This window comes from Drosophila nasuta, chromosome 3 (assembly GCF_023558535.2).
Source record: "Drosophila nasuta strain 15112-1781.00 chromosome 3, ASM2355853v1, whole genome shotgun sequence".
Lineage (NCBI taxonomy): Eukaryota > Metazoa > Arthropoda > Insecta > Diptera > Drosophilidae > Drosophila > Drosophila nasuta.
This window is the reverse complement of record NC_083457.1, coordinates 24203492-24226958: the sequence shown is the minus strand read 5'-3', so window position 1 is coordinate 24226958 and position 23467 is coordinate 24203492. Positions and strand designations below refer to the sequence as shown.

The window sequence follows — 23467 nt, the reverse complement described above, 5'->3', positions numbered from 1 at the left end:
AAAGTAGAATTTTACAAGTATTGTATGTCATTAACCTAAAATACTGCTACTATGTGAATTTCAAATTCAACTAGCCAAAGTTCTCTTCCACATAGTCCTCGGGTAAAGCAAACTCATGTTTAAAATCCTTGCGATTCTCGCGCACAAAATCAAGAAGATTTTGTTCCAAAAAATGCTTGTTGACATCATGTAGATGTTGCTCCGGCGAATCCTTAAGCTGTTCAAAAGAAGGGCAACATATATTAAATGAATTTTGAAATTAAACACTTGTCGCACATTTTGAAGATTTTTTATCATAGGCATGAGTATTTTTCGATTCTGTTCCTGGAGATCCTCGAAATCTTCATGCATCAAGAGTTCTGTCCAGGGCTCTTGCAAGAACTTCAAAAAACATTTGATGTCGCCATTCTTATGGTGGGCCTTTAAATTGTTTAGCATCGACTCGTGCTTGCCACAAAAGTGTTCCAAATAGTCAAGACTTGATGACTGTAAAAATAAAAAATAATAATACAAATAAGTTTAAAAATATTTCGTTAACTCACACGTTTGGTGACTACAACAATCTCATCCACAATCATCTTCTGCGAGAGACCAATGCGACAAAAGGTATTATGATAATAGGTGGTCAGAGAACAGTTCATGCAATTGACAACGCAGCTGGACAGGTAACGACATGGCATCGTCACCTTTGTGATGTAATAATCCATGGGCAAAGTGGCACGAAAAAAAGCGGGATACATGTATTTCTCCTCATAAGGTTTCTCCGACTCACGCAGACCCATAATGTGCATAAGCTGTAAGAGAAAAAGTTTTATAATCGTATATATAAAAAACTTTTGCAGACCTTTTGCGCCGTTTCCATTTCGCTTGTAAAACGATATTGATGATTTACGGGCTCATTGAACTGTATGAAATTACCCACGGCATAAATATCGGGATCGTTTGTCTGAAACTTCTTGTTAACCAGAATTTTATTATTTCGAAGCTGAATATCCGAATCGATTAAACCTGTTCATGAAGAAATTTAAGTAATGTAACAATAGAAATAAAATATACTCGTTTTACTTACACTTCTTAACAATTGGATCCATATAGCCCACTCTAAAGGATACGAAGATATCACAATCAAGTCTTAACGCGTTCTTATAGCAGTCCGTAAAGACAACTTCAAGTATGAAATTAGAAGCGGCATGTTGCACCCAATGTGAGAAGGTTAAATCTCTATAAATGGTTAAATCGATATCGGACATCATATCGTCGAGTACGTAACCAATATTTGTATCATCCATGGGATTCTTATACTTCTGCTCCTCCTCCGATGGAGTCACCTCGCGAGGCTGCACAAGAATCACATGCGTGGGATCCACTCCGTGTGTCAAGAGAAAGTCAATGAACTCATAAGTGCTCAGATTGGAGCCAAAGATAACGATGCGATAGCTACGCTTAAGCTCCTCCAAGAGCACTCGAACCTTGTAAAACATTATGAAGCGATCGAGACGATGATTGAGCTGAATGAAATTATAGGGACGTCGTTCCTGTTCGTCGAAGGGCAGCGTGTCCTTCAAATTGAAGTTGACGCTGTTCATCAGCATCAGAGTATCGTAAACGACGTTGCAGGTCTTGTTAATGCGCACCAACTTCTTCTCACGATCAATGTAGTTCACGTGCCCAGTGATGAATTGCACCCAATATCTGAGATCCATGCGAGCAATCACATCCCGCACATAGCAAGAACTATTCTCGTAGAACATAAAGCAGCTCTTCGAGCGCGAATTGGCGCATTCGGGGCAAATAAAGGTGCACTCATATTCCGCTTCCACTATGCCTGGCTCGGCAATGACTGTCACCTGCAAGCGGGGCAAGCAAGTGTAGGTCTTCGAGTTCTTGTGGCTAAGAAGGAAAAACATGACCAGAGGAAAACAATTGGATTTTATTGACTTACTTTTTACTGTTCCAGACAAATAGCAGCTGGCGCAGAAATGCTCGACACTCGGATGAGAAGCCAATGATGACCAAACGATTGGAGTTGCCAAAAAACTTCGATGGATTCAGCTTGTGACGAAAGACGGTTAGGTGATCGTTAAAGTAATTGTAGCTGGGCAGTCCCACAATTGTTTTCGGGCTCTTTATAATTGATGGCAATGTATTGAATACATTTTTCTTTCTTGGCCGAGGCTCAACAAGCATCATCAGCGTTTTCAAATCATTCGAGAATATATTAGCCTGCAAAACAAAGCAAATTAAAATAAAATATATTAAAGAGTTAAGGAATTTTTCCTACTTTCCGTCCACAAAAGAAATAGTAATCGAAATAATTTGTGCGTCCCGCCAAACTACGAAAGATGAGATCGCAGCTATTGTTGAATAGGGGATGCAACTTCAACGTGATGATCTCAGCGCGTTCATGATCCAAATGATGATCGTCCTTGGGCAGATGATAATGGAGCAACAGATCGCGATGGTAAAGGAAACGCCGCACGATCACAAAGCCAATGGGCGTATTCTCATGGGCGGGTTTACTGGAGTTGCCGCATCGTATGGTAAAGACATCAAACTCGCTGTGCGGATTCTCCAACACATCCTCCATGATCTGCTCAATGACTCGCACTTCATTGTCTGTATGCACGTGCGTGTTGACCTTTGAACTGTAGGAGAAACTGCTGCTATACGATATGCTCTTGCTCTCGAAGTCGATTTTCAGATCCATTGCCAACCGCTGAACGGTTTCGACGTCCTCTCTTTCCAGCCTATACAAGCTGCAATGGAAATAATATGTATTAAGTGATCTAAGTTTGGATTATTGGCTTACCTAATTTCGCCAAAGATTGTACTGCGATGTGTTATGTAGACCTCATCCAAGTTGCTCATTTCGCTGGGTCGTTGGGCTACCGGCTGAAAAAGTAAGTTTAAAATAAATATATTTTCAAAATTGCGAACTTGCCATGAAGTATTTCAACGCCTCCAGGTGACTGCGTAGCGGCTTCGTACTCGTTGGTATAGCCATAATGCAATAGTCGCGATCGGGAAACACAGAGAACATGGCACACAGAAAGTTGAACAAACGTTCAAGCGGAAAGTCCTTGTGAGCGCAGATAAATTTGACCGCAAAAACATTTGAAGCCTTCTGCACGCCATCCTCGTTTTTCTGTAGATTTTCCTTATTATAGCACAGATTGATCGTCTTCTTATGTTGACTAATGTAGTACTTGATTGTCATAATCTCTAAGGATAAAAGTGTAACGATTTTACCTCTTGTATTGGACTAAAAACTTACTTTCGAATATGTACATGAATTTCAAATAAATCGCTTCAGCCAAACAGAATTTATTGAGTGTCTCCGAATTATTCGAATAAACAATTTGACCATGAATTGAGCTTACTTTGAACATGCTGGCACTTGCCACGCTGAGAAGGAGAGATTTATCATATTTATATAGAATTAAGGTTAACTGATCATCTAACCTACCTTGTGCCACTATCATTGCGTGGCACGCCTCCAATAATCGTCGAACTCTCCAGATCATCCATGGCATCCGCCGTAAAAAGCGTCGCCTCTGGCTTTGGCTCCACTGAGCTGTTTGTAAGAAGCAGACAATATTAAGGGATATCTTAGAAATCTTTGTAAACTCACAGAACGTTGATGACCTCAAAGCCATAGGGCTTTGTGTAATTGAAACTGATTAAATTGCCAAAACTTTCCAGCTCGTAGTTCTTGACATAGAATCGAATGTCAACCTCCGACTCGAGCCACAAAAAGCCAGACGTTGTTTGCTCCTTGAGATCATTTTCCGTCTCGGCGACAATCAGCACATTATTCTTGGCCTCCTTATCATGTCGCATCAGCTCTTCGGCTATATAAAAATCTCCTAACTCGGCGCGCATCTCGGGAAACTCGCATTCATGTATCTCCACGATGTCATCATTGTCCTCAGCACTAAAGCAGAGCTTATTAAAATTAGAAATCTTAAGAATTTACTGTGACTTACAGCGCCTTGCGGTAATTGATCTTTGACAGCAAACTATAGCGATGCACAATGTATAAGGACTGTGTGTCCGAGTTGGTTTGAATGCTAAACTCGCGTGGATAGAAGATCTTGGCATACTTTTCCATATCTTCAAAGTTTTCGCTGTAGTAACTAGAAATGTCGTCCAATTCTGGCATTTTCACAGCAATTAAATACATTATGCGATTTTCTATATAGAAAGCCTCGCGCTGAATGTGAAGCAGTGTATTTGGATGAGCCTCGGCATAGACAACGTAGGTGAAGAAGAGCGTGTTCACCCAGCTTATGGGATAGTTGATGCTGTTATTTGGAATTGGGTCAAGTGACTTGTCGGATTAATTGCTAACTTTTCGATTTACCAGTATCTTTCGTGCAACCATTCCAACCAGCTGTCGCTGGGCAATGAGCCAATTGCCGGATAATTACGTAACTCGGCATAGGCCACCACACTGCTCTCCACCTCCACCTCCACCTCCACCCCCTCCACGCTCCCGTTCCCGTTACCGACTAATTTGTTGGTCTCGACAACCAGTCGCAACGTCTGATAGCTGTTGAATAGCGAATCATTGTCACCATATTTGGAACGCTTGTTGCCAAAGCTTTTGGCCTTCTGCACATAGGTCAAATGGGCAATTGCATCGGTATCATCGACGGTTGCTCGCCGCACCTTGTATTCCCGCTGCATCAAAAGCAAAGTATATATAGTATATATAGTGTATGTGTGTAGATGTGTATTTTTGTGTATTTTTAGTATAGTATTTATTTAATTTTATGCTGTCATCTTTTTGATTTATAAATCGTATACTACAGCATGTCCATGAGCGGCGGCTTTATGCCATCAATCGCGTAACACTTGGCTCTCGCCTCCTTGCAGCTGGAATCCTTACCGGACAACATGTCCGGCTTCCAGCGGAAATAAGGACATTCATACTTCTGATGATACTCCATGACGCACATGTGCAGATACATAAAGAAGGGTCGACAGGTGTTTTTCAGCAAAGCCTTCGACCCTGGCGTGTTCTTCATCAGATTGAACTCGGTTTGAACTGAATTAGAGTGGAAGGAAAAGTTATCTAACTACAGTGACTACAGTAGACTATAACCTACCATGTGTGCGACAGTGCTCATATGACTTTACAAAGTATTCCTTCTCTTTCGGACGTTCCCCGTATAACGTCTCCGCTTCCAATTTGACCATCTTCATGTTGAGCGTGTCGCCTTTTCCAATGAACTTGCTCTTCTTGTAGAAGCACTCCACAAAGCACTGTTCAATAGTGTGTTACTAGATTATTTAATATTCCTTTATTTTATACTCACCGACATGAACTTCATCAGCTTGCCCACATCCTCATCATCGGCATCTGGCATTTTGGCCGAGTGAATCGCCATGCACTTTAGCATATTGGGATTGTCGCCCATGAAAAAGTCCGAGCAGCAGCCATTGCGCTGTGTTTGACATTCATCAGTAACATATAATATATTTACTGATTATATAATTTACCTTCTTGGAACAGAGTTCTTCTGTCAGCGATTCTACTGGCTCAACTACTTCGCTACTGTCCTCGCCAAGGACCTCACTTAGAGCAGCTGCAATCAGAGCAAGTAAGAGAACTATTAACTTGTAGTTGCGGTGATCCATTGCATTAACTGAAATAGAACGCAATTTAGAGTGACTTTATAGCTTTGCATTCCGAGAAATTAAAATTATTAATTTGTATAATTCAATGTTACAGTCTGCTGCTTTATTAACTTCTATTATGTTTAATGAAACGCAGCAGTACTTAATGCCTCATTTAATAGTAGAATCCGATGTATATAAAGAGCTGACCATGAGGTAAGAGCTTATACAAACTGAATACCAACATGAAGCTAACTTTATTCATCACTTTCGGATATTTAGTCTGGGTAAGTTTATAAATCGAATACCATCAAAAATTAAGTTACTTCCTCTTTAGACTGTGTCCAGCGAAATCGACTGCGATCAGGCGGACAATATTAACGAGGGACACATCCATTTGTGCTGCAAACATCCCGAGGATGAAAATGAGACTGTTGACAGCTGTGCCAAGGAAACGAACTTCAGGATGCCTTCTGCTCAGGATCACAATGTACTCGACCTAACTGCTGATGGCGCTATATCCGCCACGTGCTTCTCCGATTGTATGTTGAACAAAATGCACTTCATAAAGGATCACAAACTGGATATGGTTGCCATAAAGGCGTACTATGAAAAGAAGTATAGTCATGATGCCGAGTATGCTAGCGAAATGATTAATGCCTTTGATCATTGTCATGGCACAAGTAATTTTAACTCCTTGTGATTAGTTTCTTAGTATCTAATATTTTTGCTTCCAGCTCAAAGAAAAGAAGCGAACTTCTTGATGAAGCATATGCCGCACAGTTGCAACACCAATTCGAGCGTTATTCTGGGCTGTGTTGTCAAGCAGTTCTTCCACAATTGCCCAAGTAATCGTTGGGCTCAGACTCAGGAATGCAAGGATACCTTGGAGTTCAGCAAGAGTTGCCCAGATGCATTTGCTTCACTCTAAATAAGAACATTTTTTGCGACCTAATAAAACGAGCAGTCCAGACAAAATATTTGTTTAAGTATTTGCTAACTTATTTGTTGTTTACGATATTTTGCGAAATTTTATACGGCAACATTATTAATGTCTTCAAGATACATTCAATAAAATCGGAATAAGTGTTGTTTGTAAACTTTATTCTCATCGCATATCATTTATGTTTATATGAACAGCCAAATGAACTTTGCTAATCAACTCAAATTTGATGCTGATCAAAAATATATAAACTCTATCAGGTTTAAGATAACTTCTTAAGCTAGTGACGTAGATTAAAATAAAATTATATAAATATATGCAATATGGTACATAAAGTGGAAATATTTACATTTAAATAATATATATATTTATACTAAAACAATTTATTGAAAATTCTTATCTTATCTTCCGCTGATTAGCATTTGGTAGAAAAAAAATATAAGTTCTTTGTATGATTACCAACATTGAGATATTTCTGCAACTGTTTATTGAATATTATCTCACTTCGTTTTGGCATTCTATACATTACGAGTATGTGATTCATGCGGCCTGATACCATCAATTTCGTAGCATTTATTTCTGGCCTGCTTGCAGGCCGTACTTTCCTCTGATTTGCCATTCTTCTGCCAACGAAAATAGGGACATTCGTTCTTCTTGTGATATTCCATGAAACACAAGTGTAAGAGTGAAAAGAATGGTCTACACATGGGCTTAAGTGCTGCCTTAGCTGGTGGTGAGGTCATCAACGTATTGTATTGCTCAGACACTTAATGAGGCAAAATAAAACAAAGTTTATCGACAAAAATTATCAAATATATAAATCTTACCTATTGGCTGACATTTTTCATAGGTGGCGACAAAATATTCCTTCTCTTTTGGTTGCTCTGCATACAGATTCTCAGCTTCCAGTTGGACCATCTTCATATTGAGCGTGTTGTTCTTACCAATGAACTTGTTCTTCTTGTAAAAACACTCTACGAAGCACTGGTAGATAATAATCACTAATAATCACTGTCGTATACTTAATGTGACAATTGAAATACAAACCGAGAAGAACTTCAACACTTTGAGGGAATCTTGACTGCCAGCTGGTATTTTATCCGCATGGATTGTCAAACATTTTATTATGGACGGACTATCGCCTATGAACAAATCTGAACAGCAACCATCACGCTATTTAAAATAAGGGAATGTTCTTAATCAGGAATAAATTTCTTTTGATGGATGTGCTTCTATTTAGAAACTGGACTTTTTAGCGCATTAGGTGTTATTGGTTTTCAGTTTACCTTTTGAAAACAGCTTTCTTCAGTCAGAGACCCTATTGGCACAAGCCCTTTTTCATTATCCTGGCCAAACACTTTGCCGGCTACAAGCAAGCAAAGTAGTATTGTGATTGCTATGCATCTGCTCTGATCCAATGCTTAGTGAATTATTGGAATTGATTTGAATGCGCAATTAGCTTCTCTAGAGATTTTTATAGCCTTGATGTTGCCATTAAAATTTTGTTTATTTTTCGACCTATTTCTCTTTAACAGATAATTGACTAATTAGTTGATAGGTGAAACCTAATGCGCGGCAGCCGACAATTAAATGGGTCATTTGTTAATAATAATTGAAGTAATTAGCTTTAATTTATAAAATGAACAATGAGAAATGCGATATTGCAAATTTATAATTAATTAAATGCATTTGACTAAATAGAGTGGAGGGGTGAAGTTCTATATAGAAATGATATTTAAGTTTTAGATGTTAAAGTTTTGCATGCATTACAACTGCACTCAACCCATATAATAATAATAGTATGCTGTATAGCCAAAGAGTTCCTCTTTACTTTAACGAATAACCAAGGCCTACATATATGTGTAATAATTCGAAGTAATACTTAAAAAAAAATCAATGACTTTATATACTTTATAGCTAGTGAAAAAGTACCTTTGAATATTGCATTTCTTTGCAAAGGTTTATTGTTACCTAAAAGTATAGCAACGTTAATTTCTTAATTTCATATCAAAGCTCTGTGTTAATATATTATTTTTATATATGATATTTTTCTATCAATTGCTTGTTCAATACTTCTGTCTGAAACCCCCTAAAATTAGCCAATTTCCAATACAAAAACTTATTTAACGGATTGCTGTTTTCTTTGTTAAATTCAACAATTAAATATACAAGTTTCACATTGTGGTCAGGACATCCTTGCACTTCTTGGAGAAGGCCAAGGTCTCCACACACTCGGTTGTGTTGGACCAACGATTCCGGGGACAGTTGTGGAAAAACCGATGGATGACGCAGGCAAGGACCACGCTTGGCATCGGTTTGCAGCTGTAAGCGCTGCTGCTGAAAGCCCTGACAATGGAGGTGGACAAGAACTCAGCAGTGGCATCCTCGGCTGTCAGTAAAGATGCTTTTAGCATTTAATCTTGAAGTCAAACTATAACTTACATTTAGAGTGGCAAAGATTAAAGGCTGAAATCATTTCCTTGACATATTCGGGATCCTCTTTGTAGGTAGTCTGATAGTGATTGCGCACAGCTGTCATGTTCAGCTTGTCGTTGTCCATGAAATTGTAATGATCGAACACGCACTTGGCAAAACAGGTGCCAGTCATCACATGATCCACGGTCAGATCCTCGATAGCCTCTTCGTCGCGTGAGGGCAGCTTGAACTTGGTTTGCTTGGCGCACTGTTCGGTGACATCGTTATGACCATCGGGATGCTTGCAGCAGTAGTGTATGTGATCCTCATGGATGCGCTCCACATCCCGACAATGGACACGTATCGCTGTCGAGGATTTCTTGCTCTGTGTGGGAATTGCAATTATTAAAGGAAGCAATTGAACCGCATCGAGTTGACTCACCACCAGGAGCAGCAACTGACCCAGACCAAGCAATAGAATTGATACTTTCATCGTGATGACAGCTTCTGGAATTCAAACGCTGGAATCGTTGTGCCCTTTATAAGGTCGGGGCTGCTCATAACCCGCATCACACAATTGTGAAGCTTAAATGAGCTATGAAATGGACAGACGTTAATTTATTGCACGCTCAACCTGACAACCAAGTCGATGAGACCAACCAGGGAGGGTTGAAGTGCAGTTGAACTTGGGTTATTGGGTTGCTATGACGCCCCGAGTGTTGTTTTTTTTTTTTTTACAATTTTTCGCTGTTGTTTTTCAGTTTGCTCTAAGTTGTTCGCTTAATTAGTCAACTGCTGGCCTTTGAAATTTGATAAGCGGCTTATCGAGAAACACTTAAAATGGGCAAAAAGGGCAAAGGAAAGGGTAACAAGTTGGCCAAGATGTCCGAGGAGGAGCGGGCCAGATATCTGCAAATGCGCGCTGATGCCGAAGAGGAAACTCGACGTCGCAAAATGCAACTGATTGCCCTCTACATGAAGGTAATAACTCCAAGAGCAGCGACATCTTTAAGTTAATCCTTATTGAATTGCATATTTAATCCCTATACTAGAATAAACTGAAGCGCGAAGATGCTTTTTGTCGACTAAATATGGCCAAAATCAATCAGGAATGGCGCAGCATCTTGCGTCAAGTGAAGATTCAAGATCTACGCCGTGAGATTGTTGATGTGGAGCAGTTCTTTAAAGAGGCTCTGAAGCGCAAGGATCAGGTTATTCAGCGACTGATTGGCGACATCAATTCCACGGAGGACATGTACGCTAATCTCCAGCAGTCGCACATGGAGAACATTGATAAGATTATAGGTGAGTAAAACATAACAAATGTTTATATGTATATACCAGTTATTTTAAATCATATTTTATTTATTATTGCATATTTAGTACGTTTTTTTCCCCTTGACAGATTTTTAATCATATTATTTCTATTTATAAAAGTTAAATATTTTAAAATTTAATGCTTTTATGAGTTTTTGAGTATAATGATTATTATTATTACATTTTATATTTTGGAAAGACACTTTTCGATGTGCTGTTACAGAAACTCCGATTAAGATTAAAAAATATTTAAATTGTGTTAAAATTACTATAAAACTTGTGTAACAAACCTTTACGCCAATGCAGAGCTGCATCGCAGTCGCATTGAGTTCTTCAGGCATATCTACGAGGACGACAAACGAGCGGTGCTCAAGGAGTGGGATGAGGACTCGAACGTGTTTAGAAGCATGCAAACCGAAAAGCAGCAGCAGCTGGAGTGCGTTTTCTACCAGGTGGAGGAGACTACGGACAAGGCGGTCAAGGATAATCACGAACGCTACTTGGATCGTGTCGAGGATCTGAAGAGTGGCGTAAGTTTTAGTTGAAAAGTAGACTGCTGTGTTCCTCCCAGTCATCGCACTGCGCCTTCGCGTACTCCGACATGCACTTGATCAGCTCACGAGCTTGGCTGCACTTATTATTATTGTTGTAGCGAGATTGATCCAGATAGCGAAAGCATTGCTGCACCGTGTCCATGTAGAAGTTGCGTAGGCTGCGATCACGCAGATCCTTGGTCAGCAAGTAGCTGACCTTGCGGCGATCCGGCTGTCCATTGGCATCAACCTGAATTAGGGATGAGATTAGATTTGAGACTGCTTGGCTAACTCGCACTTACCATGTTCAACTCCTCGAAGAAGCACTGTGCCACACAGGCACCCATCTCTCCTTCCATGGTATTGTTGTTTCCTCTGTTATTGCTGTTGTTGTGCTCGTTGTGTTTCACACTGCGTTGCCAGCGATTGCCATAGGTTTGTCCTTGTTGTCCTAGTCCCTCTTGTCCTTGTCTGTAATCCTGGCCATAGGACCCATCGAAATTGTAGCGCTGATTGTCATAGCGCCGTTCGCCTTCGTTCTGACCTTGGCTGCCACGTTGCATGCAACTACGCACTGTCCTTTTCATCTCCTCCTCGCTGCCGCCATCCTGGGAGCGACACTTTAAGCTCTGAGTGCCACAGCTAAAGCCAAGCAAAATGATCAGCAATAGACGCATCTCTAGCAACTGTTTGGCGCACGTTGCATACCACAGCCTCTTTATAGCCAGTTGCAGTTGACACTTTAATAGCTCTTCCACTTGATTGACACACAATAGTTAGACAGATTTTTTCATGTTCTCATTTTTTGTGACATTTCAGATGCAATTGAAGCTAGAACAGATCACGGGCAAGGGCGAGTCCAAGCTGGAGGCGTTGTGGGAGGAGTATCAATCAGTGCTCGCCGGCTATGGAAAGCACATCGAAGGTTTCTACTCGGAGTATGTTGATCTGAAGCAGCGCGACGAGGAGAGCGCCCAACTGATCAGTCAACAGAGCTATGAGATTGAGCATCTGATTGAACAGCTATCCAATCTGCGACTGCTCTCGGAGGAGCAGCAAATCAAGCAGCAGGCACAGCTGGAGCATCGACAGAGTATCAAGCAGCAGCTCACCGAACGCTTTCGGGAATTGCGCACCTGTGTTGACAAGGAGCTCGAGGAGGAGCATAAGCTCTTCAAGCTGCTTTCCGTGGAGAGTTACGATGTCATTGAGGTTATTGTCCCAGCAAGTGTACAATTCATGTCTGCTGACATATTTATTGTTGTTTTTCTTGGGCAGACTCTCAAGGGCATTCTCGTCAAAGGGGAGACTTTGTCCCAGCTGACTCGCATCTGTGCCAAGATGGAAACGACGCGGGAGAAAATGTTCATGCTGCCACAGCTGTCGCGCGAGATCATTGAGATACGTGAGGTGCAGTCGCCTGCAGAAGAAGATGCCGTCAGCGATCCTCTCAAGGTGAGCATAGAAATGGGTCTATTTAAATATCACACTATTACAAAGAAATATAATAAGATAAAATTGAGAATATTCGAGAAGTCATTTAAAATAAATCTAAAATCACATTTTAAGTTTCTTCTGTTTACTTTTATCTAAAATCTTTTAAGAACAGCCTTACTATTTAACTTCTAAAGTTATTTTACACTATTAATAGTTATGTTAGTGTCTTATATCTTAACTTTTAGATTTGTTATTAGAAAACTCAGCCTCCTATATCTTAGCAGCTGAACTATTTCAACATGAGAAACCTTATATAGTATACCATACATACATGAAATGTATTAAAAAAAAACATGCGTACGATCAATATGTGATGAACAAATCATGAAGATGCAAGCGGAGTTATATGAACCTATTCAGTTGAGCGGCAGTGAATATAGAATAATAACTTTTTACTTTTACTTTTCGTTTACATATTTTTTCTGCTTACATAAATTTGATTGACTCTACTACAGGAGGAAGTGGCCATGCTACCGCAAATGGAGACCTTCTGGCGACGTGTCAACAATGTGGCAGTCGATGTGGCCTGCCTGAAGCAGCAGAAGCGCCAGCTGGAGGCAACCAATGCACAGTTGAAGGCGCAGCTGCAGGAGTATCTGATCAATCTGAACATCAGTAACGGCTCCAATAGCCACATTCAAGGATATCTGTCGAAGCGACCCAAGAGCATGTCTGTGGATCGCGTCACTCAGTTGAGACTGCAGCCAAAGCAGGTGAAGAGCGCCATGGCCACAGCTGGCGGCAGGCGTCCTCTGCAACAATCTAGGGGACAAGAGGACTATGTGCCCACGTGTGAGGCAAGGATTTCGAGCTCAATGCGATCTCGTAGCTTGATGCGGGGCAGACCGCAGTTGGCCAAGATCGAAATTAGAACTCAGTTTGCATAGTTTTTGATGTAAAGTCCCAAAAAGTCAATCCAATCAGATTATACATAAATTTACCGGAATAATATTGCAGAAACTTTTGGATTTTTCTTTTGAAATACTTAGTTATTAGACGAAAATGCAAAGTTCCCGGAATATTATAAAACGGCTGGCGATAGGTCGCTGTCCACCCCCCGCACTTGGCAGGATGCCCGTTCAGGATGCGGCGCCGCAGAATGGACGACTTTTTGTCCATGCCCGGCTAGCGAACTGTTGCCGTAAGCTATATACCCGATTATTTGGCCGGAGCCGTGAAACTGTATTAATGCAGGCATTGGCAACGCGACGTCGCAAGTACAACATGTCCTGGCTGAAGACAGCGTTACGGCTCAAGGTACCCGATGCCGCTGCTAGCACCGCAGCCGCAACCATAACCGATACTCTGAGCATGCCGCTCAAGGATTGCCACGAACTGCTGCCACAGTCCATATGCGCAGCTTCCCCGCCCGATTTGACCCGCAATTATTATACGCAATCGGCTAAAAAATACAGGCGCCCCTCTAGCTTGTATAAAAAGGTGCGCATTCAAAGTCTGGTAATCAGAGCAAAAGCTCTATGAATTGAAAAATTAATTCGTTGTAGTAATATAATAGTCTGGGACGCGAATCAATAAATTAAACATTGAATTCTAATAGAAACTTATTTATTTTTGCCGTGCTTGGCCATATCGTTAGAATTACATGCGTAGTGTTGCCATATCGCTGAAACCAGTCATATTTAGTATATTTGCTGGTATGTTTTTCGTTGTGGGCCCGACTGCGCGTTCCATGTCCACATTGTTCCGCAGTTTTCCACAGACACAACCCACAATACAAGTCGCTTACACGAAAATTAAATGAAAAACATAGAATAGTGTCGCGTTTAATTAATAAAACTTAACTGGAGCTACTGCATAACAAATCGCACAAATTAAAAGCTATGGGCAAGTGAATAAAACGTCAAGCAAAGCCCGCATTTCGGGTTGTAAAAATCGGATGTGTTTTTTACATCTGTATCTGTATCCAGCGAGACCAAAGTGTATGTGTGTACATATGTATCTATGTAAGTGTAAGTGCATGTGGTTGTGAATGTGGATGTATGCATGCGGATGTATGTACGCTACGCACTGTTATAGATACAACAACAAGCCAGGCAGCCAAGCAAAGCAGAAGGCAAAGGCAGGCGCTGCCAGTAGTTGTCAGTAGGCAGTTGGAACGGCAACGGGAATAGGAATGGGAATGTGAATGGGAACGGTGAACAGCAGCAGGAGCGTGTTCTTGTTCTTGTAAAATTACCAAAAAGAAATTTCATTTGGAAAATGCGGAAATGAGGCTGAGAAAGAGAAACAACCCCGAAAACGCAAAACGAAATATGTACATAAGACTCTTCTAAAAGGCAAAAACAACAAGCAAAACGAACAGAAGATACATATTTACACGAGAATCGTTACAAATTCGGTTTTTAGTTCGTAATTAAAAAAACGAAAAATAATAATCCACTAGGAATTGAACAAACAAATATAAAAAGAAGATACGAAATCATTGGTGAAGAAAGTGTGAGAAAACGAAGTGAACAACAAAAAAAACGAAAAGAAGAATAACCCATCAAATTCAAAAGCTGTGCTGCATTTGGATTGTAAATTTGGTGTTTTTTTGGGGCACGCCGTCGCCGTAGGCGCTCGTTCTTTGCTTGTGCGACGCGAGATAAACATAAAGAGAGATAAATACAGAAATAAAATTAATGGAAAAAGCATAGACACATATATATAATTTTATTAGTGCTCTGTGCTGTGTTGTGTGGCGCTTATCTCTCTATCTCTATCTGCATATGTCGTCATTTGTCGCCTTCGCCTTCGATTTTCATTTCGATTTGTGTTTCGGTTTCGGTTTGGAGTTCTTTTGGTTGTTGTTGGCGCAAATGTAACGGTAACTGGAGCAGCCGACGAATAATTTTCAATAATGTGCCCAACGAATTACAAAAGATAAAAAGACAACAACGTGCACTTCCAATAGGGAGAATAACAGAAACAACAACAACAACAATAAAAACAACTGCAAAACGGAGACTGAAAAAAAGGTTTGTAGTAGAATGACAAGTCTTTGTGTTGCGAGCACTGCCACGCCTCCCACCCGCTTAAATGTGTATGTGTGTGCGGGTGTGTGAGTGTGTTGTGTGCGTGAATGTATCTGAGTGTGTGTATGCTCTTGTGTATTGCACTTCATTTAAGCTTTGTTGACTAACAGCTGCCACATTCTTTGCCATTATTTGCATTTGTACATTAGCCAAGCAAACGCTCTAAAAATGATTGCCCCCCCTCACCACTGCGCCATATAAATATAAATCGTATCTGCATTTATATATATTTATCCACATCGACATACGACATCTGGAGCACTAACTATAATCATCCAGCATCCAGCATTGAACATACAACATAAAATGCCCAGCAGCAGCGGCAGACTGCGGCTTCTACTGCTGCTAACGCTAACGCTGGCAGCGCTGCCAGCAGCCAAAGGTAAAGCGACCGCATTTCCAACTATCCCTATTCAGTTGGATCTAAAACATATCATTATATTTTCTTATAGCGCAATATCAATCACCACGCATCATCGAACATCCCACCGATCTGGTGGTCAAGAAGAATGAGCCCGCAACGCTCAACTGCAAGGTGGAGGGCAAGCCGGAACCCTCCGTGGAGTGGTTTAAGGTATAAACTAAATCTATACCATATAATCTATATTGCTTACTCATATATTGTGCCTCGCTCTCTAGGATGGCGAACCCGTCAACACAAATGAAAAGAAATCGCATCGAGTGCTGTTCAAAGATGGAGCTTTATTCTTCTATCGCACCATGCAGAGCAAGAAGGAGCAGGACGGCGGCGAGTATTGGTGTGTGGCCAAAAACCACGTGGGCAAAGCCGTCAGTCGACATGCCTCGCTCCAAATTGCTGGTAAGACACAACTTGTTTACCCACTGCCGTCTGCACTCTGCAGTCTGAAGTTGTTTTTTGGGCCATGTTTTGACACCTCTTACTTTGCAGTTTTGCGCGACGATTTTCGCGTGGAGCCCAAAGATACGCGCGTCGCCAAAGGCGAGACGGCGCTGCTCGAGTGTGGGCCGCCCAAAGGCATTCCAGAGCCAACGATAGTCTGGACAAAGGCAAGTTTCAATACACTCGCTTATTTTGTGCCAATTTCTAACTAGTCTTTTGTCTTTAGAATAACGTGCCACTGGATGATCTGAACACAAAGCCATTTGGAACCAATTCGCGTGTTCGCATCGTGGATGGCGGCAATCTGCTGATCAGCAATGTGGAGCCCATCGATGAGGGCAACTACAAGTGCATTGCACAGAATCTGTTGGGCTCACGCGAATCCGGCTACGCCAAACTGATCGTACAGATCAAACCGTTCTTCATGAAGGAGCCCAAAGATCTCACATTGGTCTATGGCCAAACAGCAACGTTCCACTGCTCAGTGGGCGGTGATCCGCCGCCAAAGGTGCTCTGGAAGAAGGAGGAGGGCAATATACCAGTTTCGCGTGCACGCATTTTGCACGACGAGAAGAGTCTTGAGCTGTCGAACATCACGCCTAACGATGAGGGCACCTACGTCTGTGAGGCACACAACAATGTGGGCCAGATCAGTGCCAGAGCCACACTCACTGTCCACGGTAGGATTTGGCTATCAATTACTTTTTGAAGATAACTTGTAAATTTCAAATTTTAATTTTTAACAGCGCCGCCAAGTTTCTCGAAACGACCCACGAACACCAAAGTGGGTCTCAATGGCCAAGTGCAGCTGCCTTGTGTGGCCACGGGCAATCCACCGCCATCTGTCTTCTGGACCAAAGAAGGCGTCTCCACGCTCATGTTTCCCAATACGTCGCATGGACGGCAACAGATCTCAGCAGAGGGCACGTTGCAAATCAGCGACGTGCAGCAGGACGACGAGGGCTTCTATGTGTGTTCCGCATTCAGTGTGGTTGACTCTTCGACAGTCCGCATTTATCTTCAGGTCAGCACTGTGGATGAACGTCCACCGCCCATCATACAAATTGGACCCACCAATCAAACACTGTCCAAGGGCTCTGTGGCAACAATGCCATGTCGTGCCACCGGAAATCCTTCGCCTCGTGTTAAATGGTTCCACGATGGCTACGCTGTGCAGAACGACAATCGCCACAGTATTGTGCAGGGCAGCTCACTGAGAGTGGATGGTAAGTTATACTCTATGAAACTACTCCGACCGACTCTAATGTTTGTTCAACTCTTTGCAGATTTGCAGCTCGGTGATGCTGGTCTTTATACGTGTACTGCATCCTCGGAACGGGGCGAAACCTCCTGGTCAGCTGCCTTGGCGGTAAGTTTGCGGCTATTTTAAACTATATTTATACTTAAACTAATTGTAAATGTTTTCGTTTAGGTGGAGAAGAGCAGCTCGGCAACTCTACATCGAGTGGCGGATCCTAGCACTTATCCCGCACCACCTGGCACACCAAAAGTAATCAATGTAACACGTTCCAGCATCTCCCTGCGCTGGGGCAAGAGCCAAGAGAAACCTGGCGCTGTTGGTCCCATAATAGGGTAAGCAGAAGAGGCTTTAAAATTTATAAACATAAAATAAACTATCATTTTCCTTTACTCAGTTACACTGTGGAGTACTTTAGTCCTGATCTGCAAACTGGTTGGGTTGTCGCTGCGCATCGAGTGCCCGACACACAAGTCACTGTAAGTGCAACTCAATGCTCCTTAGCAACTTCTTATTAAACTATTATATTAAATTATTTTACAGATCTCCGATCTAACATCTGCCACCTCATATGTGTTTCTGGTGCGCGCTGAGAACACGCAGGGCGTCTCAGTGCCATCGGGTCTATCGAATGCAATTAAAACACTGGGCGAGGACTTTGATGCCATGCCCTCAAATGAGCTCTCAGCTGCACGAACACTTCTCACCGGAAAGGTAAAGATTTCATGATAAACACAGTAACTTCAGAAGATAATAATAAATTGTATCTGATAGGTTGTGGAGTTAATAGATGCCTCTGCCATCAATGCAAGCGCTGTGCGCTTGGATTGGGATGCTGCATGTTAGCGCCAGCGAGAAGTTTGTTGAGGTGAGCTGACATTTCTTGCAAATTGAATGCTTGCTTTAACTCCGAATCTCTTTTTTTAGGGTCTACACATACGTTATAGGGACGCATCATCGCATTCAACACAGTATAAGGTCATCACAGTGCTAGAACCTTCGACGGAGTCACATGTGGTTGGCAATCTGCGCAAATATACCAAATATGAATTCTTTTTGACGCCCTTCTATGAGACTATCGAGGGACAGCCGAGCAACTCCAAGATGACCACAACCTACGAGGATGGTAAGCATTAATCATAATTATAAGTCAAAGCTCTTTGCTAATCTGTGTGTATTCTTTAGTTCCTTCTGCTCCACCGGATAACATACAGATTGGCATGTATAATTTAACCGCTGGCTGGGTACGCTGGACACCGCCGCCTGCACAGCATCACAACGGCAATCTGTATGGCTATAAGATTGAGGTTAGCGCTGGCAACACTATGAAGGTGCTGGCTAATATGACGCTCAATGCAACGACCACATCGGTTTTGCTCAACAATCTAACCACCACAGCAGTCTACAGCGTACGCCTCAATGCCTTTACCAAAGCTGGTGATGGACCCTACTCCAAACCCGTAAGTGTTAACGCTACCTGAACTCTGTAGACTTTTACTCACTCATGTGTTCTTTACAGAAATCACTGTATATGGATCCCACCTATCATGTGCATCCGCCGCGTGCTCATCCAAGCGGCACACACGATGGGCGCCATGAGACGGGCAATGAGTTCACCTATCAGACCAATGGCATGGCCAATATAGAACCCAACAATGCCAATCCCACGACGCATCGCAAAACCACGAGCTATTTGCATGGCACCTGGTTGATGACGCTGGTGATCATTGTGCTGCTAATTGTTGTGGTTGTCACGGCAACAGCGATGGTTTACTTTAAGCGTCGCCATCAAATGACCAAGGAGTTGGGACATCTAAGTGGTAAGCAAAGTGACTATATTGTCAAATATATACTATATTATAACTTATTCTATAATTTCTGTAGTGGTGAGCGCGAATGAGATTACCGCACTGAACATCAACAGCAAGGAGAGTTTGTGGATAGATCGCGGCTGGCGTACTACGGACACGGACAAGGACTCGGGCTTAAGTGAATCGAAGCTGTTGTCGCACGTGAATAGCAGTCAATCCAACTACAACAACTCCGATGGCGGCACCGACTACGCTGAAGTGGACACACGCAATCTAACCACCTTCTACAACTGTCGCAAGGTGCGTTCAATTTCATTCCGTTTCTATTTCTCCAACTTACGTGATTCGAATGTATTTCAGAGTCCTGATAATCCCACGCCATATGCCACAACCATGATCATTGGCACTTCGTCGAGTGAAACCTGCACCAAAGCCACATCTTTGAGTGCGGACAAGGACTCGGGAACACATTCGCCCTACTCAGATGCATTTACAGCACAAGGCGCCGCAGCTGTGGCTGCTGCTGCGGCCAGCAACAAGTCGAACTATTTGCAGTATCCCACAGACACAATAAACTGGTCAGAGTTTCTGCCACCACCGCCAGAGCATCCACCGCCATTGTCCTCCAACTATGGCTATACACAGGGCTCACCCGAATCGTCACGCAAGAGCTCCAAGAGCGGCGGCTCCGGCATCTCCACCAACCAAAGGTTAGTTTTCTCGACTGCAGTGCCAGCAAAACGAAATCAAAATTGGCCTCCTTTTGTTTGCAGCATTCTAAACGCTTCCATTCACAGCAGCTCGTCAGGCGGCTTCTCCGCTTGGGGCGTCTCGCCGCAATGCGCCGTTGGCTGTCCCCCGGAGAATCTGTACAGCAATCCACTGAGCAGCGTGGGCGGCAGTCAGAGTCGTTACCAGATCACACCCACCAGCCAGCATCCGCCACCATTGCCGCCGTACTTTGCCACTGCCGGAGCTGGCGATATGGCTGCCCGCAACATACATATCCATTATCCCACGCAACGACACGCGGTCAGCGAGTATCAGGCTGGCCTGAATGCGACGCGTTGCGCCAACAATAATCGCGCCTGCAACAGTTGTGATGCCTTGGCATCGCCAATGCAGCCACCGCCATTGCCACCGCCAGCCGAGGGCTGGTATCAGCCTGTGGGACTGCCTCATGGCAGTCAAATGCCATCGACCGCCTCCAGTCATCAGATCTATCAATGCTCCTCCGAGTGCTCGGACAACTCGCGCGCCTCCCACAGTCACAGCAAACGTCATCACCAACAGCAGCAGCAACAACTCCATTCGGACAGCAGTGCTGATCACAGCAGCAGCAAACGTTCAGGTCACCGACGGCCAACTGCACATCATGCCCAGCAACAACAACAACAGCAGCAGCAAAACTCCTGCGCAGAGAGCGAGAATGAGAACATGCTGTCCGGCTATGAGATGCATCAACAACGCAATTACACAAGCGACTGCTGCAACAGTTCACGCGAAGGCGACACCTGCTCCTGTAGCGAAGGCTCCTGCCTCTATGCCGAGGCTGGCGATCCCGTGGGACCGGCGGCTCCACGACAAATGACTGCTAAAAATACTTAAATTGGACAAGAGCATATATAAGTATACATATATGTGTAGGGCGAAACGAAACAAACAGTTAATGGATCTTGCGTAGTCTTAATATAGCATCTAGTCGTAACTTTTCATTCATATCGAACTTAGCACACGCGATACTCCACATAGCATTTTATATAGACGACACATCTGTGCATGCATCGGCATATATATAAATAGTATGCATGAACACTTCGACAGAGATCCTCCTACAGACCGAATACGTACTCAACATACTACACTCGAGAGATAGTCAGAGAGAAGCAGAGGCAATTAACCGAGACGAACTACAAACAATCAAGGTGCATAGCTCGAATCATAATCAATAATACAAACGAATTTGAGTGCGCACACAGTCCCAAAAGTAAATGTACTTAAGAAGTAAACGCTGTATGAAATGCTTCCACGAATTGATAAATACGAAATACGTACTCGAATAGAACTCAAGAACTAAAAACTCACACACACACACATAAGAGACATTCACACTTTTGATAACTACAGACGAATAGTTAGAACGAAAGATATATGCAAACATAAAAAAGAACTATATATACATATATAGTACAGATATAGACATGTATTTGCAATGCTGGCCCTAGTCATAGGCTTGATATAGCATATAGTTAAAACAAAAAGTTACATGTACTCTCAAACTCAACTCTTTCATATCTACGATCACAATCGAGCGTTTTATCCTATGTTCCCTGAATTTGCATTTATATACTACTATATAGAAAAACGTCGTCGACCGACGATCAACGGCAGTTGCAATGTTTAATGGTTAGTGCTTTTCTATAACAAAGAAAATGAAAAAAACTACAGTAATACTTCATAAATAACGACTTGACCTAGTGAATAGCGAAACGTACACTTATAACTACATTATTATTAATTAAAACAAAAACAAAACACACACATTATATACAATACATAATTAGCTAAAGCCAACCACACTTCGGTGCCATCGAAGCCAACTTCATGCCACACACAAGGGCCACTTGTCCGATCCTCCTCTGATCCTATAGTGTACCCCTTCTCCTTCTCCACCTCCCTGCCCATGTGTGTTGAGCTCTCCACATAACGAACATTACATTTTTACAAGCTTACATTTGAAAAAAAGTCTAAAATGTACCTGTGATATATAACCCCATTAAAGTATTTTAATATTATTACTATTATGATTTTGTTTTATGTTTATCGTATTGTTTGTAACGATTTTTATTTTCAATTTTTTTCTGTTTGTTGCAACGAAAACAAACGAAACGAAAAAATGGAAAATACGCGGACATTTTTGGGTGTTTTTTGAGAACAAACATAGCATAATTTAGAACTTAGGCACGTACGACATTAGAAATGCAAAACAAAAAAAAAAATTATATACAAATATATCAAACAAAAATCCAGTGAAACGCCCCCAACTACACAACTTCGGCTAGCCGAAGACGTCGCACACACTTCTCGGCCATCAAACTTCTTTATTTTGATTCCGTGATCGGATTGATAAAATACCCGAAACGGGTAAATCGAGAGTGTGTGCGGCTAACAATTCGATTAACGACTAAATGTATTATCCATTTGGACTAAATTCAACGAAATGAATCAAATACTACGCATAAATAATGCAATACATATATATGCAAAAAGAATAAATCAACAAAATTAATATGAATTAATTAATGATATAGCATATAGCACATAGAAATCAAAAGAATGCTTTAGCATACAACATGAACAATACCAATTCCTTGCGTGCACCCATCCCCGACACCCCCCAAGAATAATCCTTAAACAACGATGAGGTGCTCATGCATGTACATAAACATTACACTACACAACACACGAAACACTACCACACTACACTATACTACATAACATACATACATATTTATGCCCCCCTGCCATATATAAATACTATTATTATTGAAGCCAACTTTTGCTTTGAGTTGAACTGCCCTTCCGTAGCATAATGAAGCATAGTTGGATGATTTTGGGTTTTTAATATGAATAATTAGCATCTAGTTATTAACTACGTACATACGAGAGTATTTTAAAGTCATAGCGTAAACGAATTTTAAGATTTAAAACTAAACTAAACTAAAATAAAAAAACCGAAAACAAATGGAAATGAAAACAAAATCAACACTAATTTCTAGTGCGTATGCCATATGTAAACGAAATTTTTGAGAAAACAAACAAAACAAAAAAACTGACATGAAATCTACTTACCATACATAATATATATACATACTATATATACATATAGCATTTAAATTACATAAACAATAAAGGAACATTTTACATATATATGTGGATAAATCGTGACTATTTATTGATGGAGTCTCATGCTTTTTGATAAAAATTGGGAAATGAGTTCAGGGTTTGAAGATTATCGTTAATTCTTTTCTTTTTTGTTGTCAACATACAGTTTAAAAAATTGATTGTAACCATCTCTGTAATCTTTTTATTTATACTTCATTAAAATAACGAATCTTTAGCAAATTTTGTCAAATTTAAATATTTATAACTAACTTTTTGTTATTATCATATA

General features: G+C 41.7%; 7 protein-coding genes across 8 annotated transcripts; 3 read left to right on the top strand and 4 right to left on the bottom strand.

Moving 5' to 3' along the window:
* Positions 1-37: 37 nt before the first annotated feature.
* LOC132789467 (cilia- and flagella-associated protein 61) lies at positions 38-4776 on the bottom strand. 2 transcript variants are annotated; one of them, XM_060797506.1, is made up of 14 exons: positions 4364-4776; positions 3987-4304; positions 3632-3934; positions 3467-3574; positions 3275-3405; positions 2942-3222; positions 2810-2892; positions 2282-2756; positions 1943-2223; positions 1070-1890; positions 845-1008; positions 543-794; positions 277-486; positions 38-217 (listed from the first exon to the last, which is right to left on the bottom strand). In XM_060797506.1, exons 1-14 carry the CDS (start codon positions 4687-4689, stop codon positions 71-73), a joined length of 3900 nt encoding a protein of 1299 aa, XP_060653489.1. In that variant the 5' UTR covers positions 4690-4776; the 3' UTR covers positions 38-70. The 2 variants fall into 2 exon arrangements, with proteins under 2 accessions (XP_060653489.1, XP_060653490.1); XM_060797507.1 differs by lacking the exons at positions 3275-3405; positions 3467-3574; positions 3632-3934; positions 3987-4304; positions 4364-4776 and having other exon boundaries at positions 2810-2885; positions 2942-3012.
* A 32-nt stretch (positions 4777-4808) lies between these two features.
* LOC132788109 (uncharacterized) lies at positions 4809-5643 on the bottom strand. Its single transcript, XM_060795428.1, has 4 exons — positions 5506-5643; positions 5322-5450; positions 5112-5268; positions 4809-5050 (listed from the first exon to the last, which is right to left on the bottom strand). Exons 1-4 carry the CDS (start codon positions 5641-5643, stop codon positions 4809-4811), a joined length of 666 nt encoding a protein of 221 aa, XP_060651411.1.
* Positions 5644-5861: 218 nt separating this feature from the next.
* LOC132792945 (general odorant-binding protein 67-like) lies at positions 5862-6615 on the top strand. Its single transcript, XM_060802485.1, has 3 exons — positions 5862-5909; positions 5960-6305; positions 6360-6615. The coding sequence occupies exons 1-3, from the start codon at positions 5868-5870 to the stop codon at positions 6551-6553; spliced, it is 582 nt and encodes a 193-aa protein (XP_060658468.1). The 5' UTR covers positions 5862-5867; the 3' UTR covers positions 6554-6615.
* A 2090-nt stretch (positions 6616-8705) lies between these two features.
* LOC132792327 (general odorant-binding protein 68) lies at positions 8706-9480 on the bottom strand. The gene is made up of 3 exons (XM_060801631.1): positions 9423-9480; positions 9008-9365; positions 8706-8954 (listed from the first exon to the last, which is right to left on the bottom strand). Exons 1-3 carry the CDS (start codon positions 9471-9473, stop codon positions 8740-8742), a joined length of 624 nt encoding a protein of 207 aa, XP_060657614.1. The 5' UTR covers positions 9474-9480; the 3' UTR covers positions 8706-8739.
* Positions 9481-9775: 295 nt separating this feature from the next.
* Positions 9776-14186, top strand: LOC132789194 (dynein regulatory complex subunit 2). The gene is made up of 6 exons (XM_060797040.1): positions 9776-9961; positions 10033-10285; positions 10604-10827; positions 11650-12042; positions 12109-12285; positions 12783-14186. Exons 1-6 carry the CDS (start codon positions 9821-9823, stop codon positions 13212-13214), a joined length of 1620 nt encoding a protein of 539 aa, XP_060653023.1. The 5' UTR covers positions 9776-9820; the 3' UTR covers positions 13215-14186.
* On the bottom strand, positions 10699-11507 carry LOC132789193 (odorant-binding protein 59a). The gene is made up of 2 exons (XM_060797039.1): positions 11133-11507; positions 10699-11080 (listed from the first exon to the last, which is right to left on the bottom strand). The coding sequence occupies exons 1-2, from the start codon at positions 11505-11507 to the stop codon at positions 10835-10837; spliced, it is 621 nt and encodes a 206-aa protein (XP_060653022.1). The 3' UTR covers positions 10699-10834.
* A 720-nt stretch (positions 14187-14906) lies between the features above and the next one.
* Positions 14907-23038, top strand: LOC132789192 (protein sax-3). The gene is given in 19 exon segments (XM_060797038.1): positions 14907-15305; positions 15512-15744; positions 15815-15936; positions 16002-16182; positions 16273-16391; positions 16451-16904; positions 16971-17450; positions 17511-17593; positions 17657-17817; positions 17880-17961; positions 18026-18196; positions 18257-18313; positions 18315-18350; positions 18410-18608; positions 18668-18942; positions 19002-19302; positions 19367-19593; positions 19654-20003; positions 20067-23038. Coding segments are annotated over 18 exon segments (4209 nt in total). The 5' UTR covers positions 14907-15305; positions 15512-15668; the 3' UTR covers positions 20902-23038.
* Positions 23039-23467: the final 429 nt, after the last annotated feature.